This window comes from Zonotrichia leucophrys, unplaced genomic scaffold (genome assembly GCF_028769735.1).
Source record: "Zonotrichia leucophrys gambelii isolate GWCS_2022_RI unplaced genomic scaffold, RI_Zleu_2.0 Scaffold_218_84236, whole genome shotgun sequence".
Lineage (NCBI taxonomy): Eukaryota > Metazoa > Chordata > Aves > Passeriformes > Passerellidae > Zonotrichia > Zonotrichia leucophrys.
The window spans coordinates 24,613-30,612 of NW_026992423.1; the positions used below are offsets into that span (position 1 = coordinate 24,613).

Here is a 6,000-nt window from a genome sequence, read left to right on the forward strand (position 1 = left end):
TGGTATTCTGGCCTAACCTTTTCCCTGTTCTTTTCATTTAAATTATTTTTCATTTTAATTATTGCTTTTTAACCAGCTAGAACTGGGAAATGGCATTTAAAAGGAGACAAGCAAACTCTGTGGGGCTATGGGTACCAAGGAAACTAAAAGCACCAGTGACTAGATCCCGGGATTTTACCTTTGCTATCGAAAAGATTGGCATCTCGGCCCTTGGTTGCAACCCAAGGGGCCTTGAGAAAGGTAGAAAGGTAGATTTCCTAAGGAATATTTTCACTGTGATCATTCTGGTACCCTTGGCGGTTGGCCAAAGCCAGAGAGCCACACTGGACAGAGTTTTGGCAATGAAAAAGCAAACAAGGCAAAAACCAAGTCCCAGCAATTTCAACATTTGTGGCTATTGCAATCAATCTGTGTGGATTAAGGACAAGGTAGAATCTGTGTTTGCAACACACCGGTATGTTAGTTCTGTCCGCTACAATCGCAGCAGTGTTATAGATGTTTGTATTAAGGAAGAAAAGATGTATTGGGTAGGGAAAAATTTGGGATATAATGGACGAGCTCCTTATCCCCATGGTGATGAAATCTGCCCTCAATATGAAAGATTCGTTTGTTTTGAAAGAAATGATAATGGAGATGATCCAAGTATAGGCATGGGAAATTGGGCACTAAGAGAAAAATGGAAAGAGAAAATAAAAGAAGAAAAAGAAACAAAGGGGAATAGAGGAAAGAAGAGGAGAAAAGAGTCAGCAGAATTGGCTGAATTGTATAAACAGCTAAAACAGTACTACAAAGATTGGGATTTGCCAGCCTCAAATAAGAATCTGTTTGTGGGATTGATGCAAGAGATTGGTACGGAATTGGAATTATCCAAATGTTGGATTTGTGGAGGTCTAAAAATGGCAAAAAGATGGCTGTGGAAAGGTGAGAGCTTAGCTCCAGAGCAATTTTTAAAGTGGAACCACACGCAAATTTCTGGAACATTGAAGTGACCTGAAGGATGGATTTTAAGCCATCAGGTAATTGGAATCATTTGTATAACTCAAGAAGGAAGGAAATTTAATAAAGTAGTAGGGCATACTCCTTGTAAATCCACATTGGTGGTTAATATGGATAATCGTTCAAAAATTTGGCGACCTGAAAATCCCATTAGATATTGGGGACCAATAAAAGAAATAAATTGTGAATGGGATGAACAGATTAATTTATGCTGGTACAAAAGTCCTGGAGCTAACCCCTACCAATCCATCGACAGCCTGAGGTCTTATTGGGAACAACTGGAGAAAACTGATAAGAAAGGGAAAGCCTCAGATGGGATATATTGGATTTGTGGGCAACGAGCATACAGTGAGTTACCTCAAAAATGGGGAGGAACCTGCACTTTGGAGAGAATACAACCCTCCTTCTTTGTTCCAATGAGGTTTAGGAGCAATGTGCTAGGAACTCCACTATATGAAACCCTGCAGTGGAATAAAGGAGATTTGAATTTAAATTTTCCAACAGCAGGAGGGAATCAAAACTGGGGGGAGGACGAATGGCCTGCAGAACAAATTATAGCATATTATGACCCAGCAACATGGGCTCAGGATGGGTCATGGGGATATAGGATCCCAATTTACCTGTTGAATCGATTAATAAGGCTCCAAGCAGTAGTGGAGGTGGTGTCAAATCACACCTCCGATGCTTTAAAAATGTTGGCCAGGCAATATACACAAATGCGGGCATTTGTGTACCAAAACAGGATCACCCTAGACTATCTGTTGGCAGAAGAAGGAGGAGTTTGTGGAAGACTTAATGAATTTGAATGCTGTGTAGAAATTGATGATTATGGGGAAGCTATCACAGAACTTGCACAGGAAATTAAAAGGGTGGCTCATGTGCCGGTACAGAAGTGGAATTCAATCTTGAAAGCAGATTGGTGGAGTAACCTCTTTGGAAATGTTTGGTGGAAAAAGTTGGAGTTCATGTTGTTATGCTCAATTCTGAGACTTCTGTTTCTGCCTTGTATGATTTTGTGTTTTATTAGGCTAATTCACTCAGTGATTCAAAAGATGCAGATTATAACAATGTCTCTAAATTCAGAATCAGCAGAAAAAGGAAAACCAAGATCTAAAATGGTATTTAAAGCTAAATTGACGCCTCTTAAAGAACAAGGACCTAAAAAGATTGAAATAGACCAGGAAATGCTAACTAAACTTGAAAGAGAGTGTGAAAGACTAGAAGCAGTAATAGAAATGCTGGAAAAGTTTGAAGCTGAAAAGAGACAACGAGAAAACCAAAATTCTGAAAAATATAAAAGATATCAGGGTACAGCTTTTTAAATACAGCACGAATCATAATGATCAAAAAGAGAAATGGGGGATTTGTAATAAATAGGTATGATTCGTGCTGGTAAAAATTGAAACAGTAATCAATATTGATACAGTAATTAATATTTGAGAATAATAAAACAGTTAATAGTTAAAAGTTGTAATGCCAAAGAAGAGAGGGAAAGGAGGGGCTCCACCCACCCCCCCCTTCTCAGCAGATGTTCTCAAGGACCACAGGAAAGAAGCTGAAGATACAGTTGCTAAAAATGACCAAGAACCCGGTTGGGTCCCAAGAAAATGCTTATTATAAGGGATTTATTGCCTTGATATGTAGATGCAGTGATATGTTAGTCTTGCCTTACATTGTACTGGCTTGGTGTGCATGTGTAACCCAAAGGTGAATTAAAGGACAGCGAAGAAGACTACAGGTAAAGGTGGTAATGAAGGCAGAGACAGAAAAGCGAGCAACCAAAAATAGGAGAAGATGGCATTGACACATGGCATATCAGGGGTGACTTTTACTTGGCAAGCTTGTACGTGAAGTGGCAAGGGTCATTGAACCCTGCCCTCCGTACCCCGCGGTTGTTTTTGCTTATGCGCTATTATTTGAACCAAATTATCCCTGATTTATATATATATTTTTTTAACTATTTAATTAAAATTGTTGCTACCTTAAATATTGTTTGGGGTTTTTTTGATGGGATAATTGGGCAAACATAACAATGTCCCCACAGCAACAGCATGGGGGTGCTCCCCCTGCTCTGTGCAATGCAAACAGGGGCTGCTGAGCCAGTGCTGCCGTGTCTGTGCCTGCAAGGATGGGGCACCTGTGTGAGCTGGGGGAGAGGCCAGGGCTGCAGAGGGGGGATGTTGTTGGCAGCTCCATCAGGACACTCTGGGACGCTGCCCTGGGCTGTGCAGCGCACTGGGGATGGATCAGCCCCTGCTCTGCTGCTCCTTCCCTTCTCCCCCACGGCCCCAGCCATGCTGCTTGCCCCCAGCCTGCCCACGGCCAGCCTGGGGCTGCTCACGGCGGTTTCTGTGCTGAGCATTGGCCTGGGCGTGTTCTTGAGAGAGCCTGGGCAAGGAGCCTGGAGCCCCCAGGCCCTGGGCTGAGGCGTCAGCGCTGCCCCAGCAGTGCCCATGGCCTGTCCCTGCTGCAGCCCCGGCACTGCCACCCCCAGGGCTGTGCCCGGCCCCGAGAGCACTCAGGCCCTGCAGCAACACCAGGGCCACCAGGGCAGCGGGGCAGGGCCACGGCAGCAGCACTGGCAACACCAAGTGCTGCTGCTGCTGGGCACAGCTGCTGTGCCAGCCCTGATCTGCCCCCAGCTCTGCACACAGACATTGCTGCTGCAGCTCCAGAGAAGGCAACAAAAGGGCATCTCTGCAGAAAACTCTGCTGGGAGATCCTTTAGTTCCTTTAAAGCCACCAGGAGCATGGCCCCTCATTGACACAGTCTGTGGGCTCAGGGAAGGTAGAGAGAAGCAAAATGAGAAAAGGCCCAAACACTGATATTTAATTATGGACATTATAAAAAACCTAAAAAAAGGGGAAAAAACCCACAGCCAAACCAACAAGAAATATTAAAAATTGCTTTTATTACAAGTGATTTGCAAACACTGGCCTGCAGTTTAATGTTTCTGAAAGCATCCAGTCATCAGTCTCCACACTGCAGCCTTGAGCTCCTGGTTCCTCAGGCTGTAGATGAGGGGGTTCAGGGCTGGAGGCACCACCGAGTACAGAACTGACAGGGCCAGATCCAGGGATGGGGAGGACATGGAGGGGGGCTTCAAGTGAGCAAAGATTAGAGTGCTGAGGAACAGGGAGAGAACAGCCAGGTGAGGGAGGCAGGTGGAAAAGGCTTTGTGCCGTCCCTGCTCAGAGGGGATCCTCAGCACGGCCCTGAAGATCTGCACATAGGAGAAAACAATGAACACAAAACATCCAAGTCCTAAAGATGCACTAACAGCAATGAGCCCCAGTTGTTTAAAGTTGGAGTGTGAGTTGGAGAGTTTGAGGATCTGTGGAACCTCACAGAAGTACTGGCCCAGAGCATTGCCATGGCACAAGGGCAGGGAAAATGTATTGGCTGTGTGCATGAGAGCATTGAGAAAGGCACTGGCCCAGGCAGCTGCTGCCATGTGGGCACAAGCTCTGCTGCCCAGGAGGGTCTCGTAGTGCAGGGGTTTGCAGATGGACACATAGCGGTCATAGCACATGACAGTCAGGAGGAAAAGCTCTGCTGAGATGAAGAACAGAAAGAAAAAGAGCTGAGCAGCACATCCAGTGTAGGAAATGTTCCTGGTGTCCCAGAGGGAATTGTGCATGGCTTTGGGGACAGTGGTGCAGATGGAGCCCAGGTCACTGAGGGCCAGGTTGAGCAGGAAGAAGAACATGGGCGTGTGCAGGTGGTGGCTGCAGGCTACGGCGCTGATGATGAGGCCGTTGCCCAGGAGGGCAGCCAGGGAGATGCCCAGCAAGAGGCAGAAGTGCAGGAGCTGCAGCTGCCGCGTGTCTGCCAGTGCCAGCAGGAGGAAGTGCCTGATGGAGCTGCTGTTGGACATTTGCTGTCTCTGGACCTTGGCACCTTTTGAAGAAGGAATGACAGTGATAATCGAGCGGAGATTTCTCATAGAAATGTCAAAGCCCTTTCTCATAGACCCTTTCCTACCACTAAACACCTCTCCCTTGTGTATGTCTAGGAGATCTTCCTTCACCTTTGTTACTGGTGCCCTGATTGCTGCTGGCCAATGTTGTGTGAGGAGATGGACCTTGACCTACAGGACACCTGGGAGTGAGACCTGACCCCCAGTCAGTGCAGCGGCACAGTAAGGGCAGGGGCCAGTCCTGGTTTTGGGATTTGTATAAAGAATGTTGAGCCAAGGCAGAGGAGCTGCCTGCATGAAGGGATGGGGATTGTAGGAGGCAGAATGAGAGATTCTGCTGCACAGACTGGAGAAGAGAGTGTCCAGAGAGGCAGGAGCATTGTCTGAGGCTTAGTGCAGACTGAGGGGAGCTGCTCGGTCCCTCTCGCCTCTTCCAGCTGCCCTGGACGTGCACCTTTCTGAAATCCACTCCCGTGTTACCCTGGGCAGCCAGGAGACACAGCTGAGAGCAGAGGCATCCCAGGTACACAAAGGGTCTCCTGCCTTTCCCAGAGTCAGGAGAGTGGGCTCATTGCCAGCCTCCCAGGCTGCCCTGCCCAGAGCTGCCCGGGCACAGGGAGCTGGGACACCCCATTGCTGTGCTCAGCCTGCACAGGAGGAGCCCAAGGGCTGGGCCTGGCCCTGCAGCTGGAACTGCCATTGCACAGAGCCCCTCAGCAATGCCAGCAGCACCTGGGCAAGGCAAGGAGAGAGAGAGAGCCGGGCCTGAGGAAAAGCCTTTCCCTGGCCAGCTGCCCGGCCCCTGCCAGGCAGCAGCAGGGCAGGACAGTGGCCCTCAGGCCCTGGTCAGCAGGGAATGGGCACTTGGCCGGAGAGATGCCCCTCATCTCTGGGGCTGCTCTGCCGGCCCAGGAGGGACTGAGGGCCCCGAGCCCCCGGGCTGAGGACTGTCCTGGCTGCGAGGGGACACAAGAGCTGTGCTGCTCACGACAGTGTGTGCCCTGCAGGGCAGGCCCGGCAGGTGCCACATCTGTCCTGCAGCAGGGCTTCCCTCAGCACTGCCTCCCTCCCTCCCTGCCCACGG

The 6,000-nt window shown here is 48.7% G+C and overlaps 1 protein-coding gene across 1 annotated transcript; it reads right to left on the minus strand.

The window, feature by feature from the left end:
* Positions 1–3,941: 3,941 nt before the first annotated feature.
* On the minus strand, positions 3,942–4,874 carry LOC135461196 (olfactory receptor 14J1-like). The gene has a single exon (XM_064738185.1). The coding sequence runs from the start codon at positions 4,872–4,874 to the stop codon at positions 3,942–3,944; it is 933 nt and encodes a 310-aa protein (XP_064594255.1).
* Positions 4,875–6,000: the final 1,126 nt, after the last annotated feature.

Bases quoted from the DNA above. Each gene is read 5' to 3' on its own strand.
- LOC135461196 (XM_064738185.1), bottom strand. From the start codon at position 4,874: ATGTCCAACAGCAGCTCCATCAGGCACTTCCTCCTGCTGGCACTGGCA.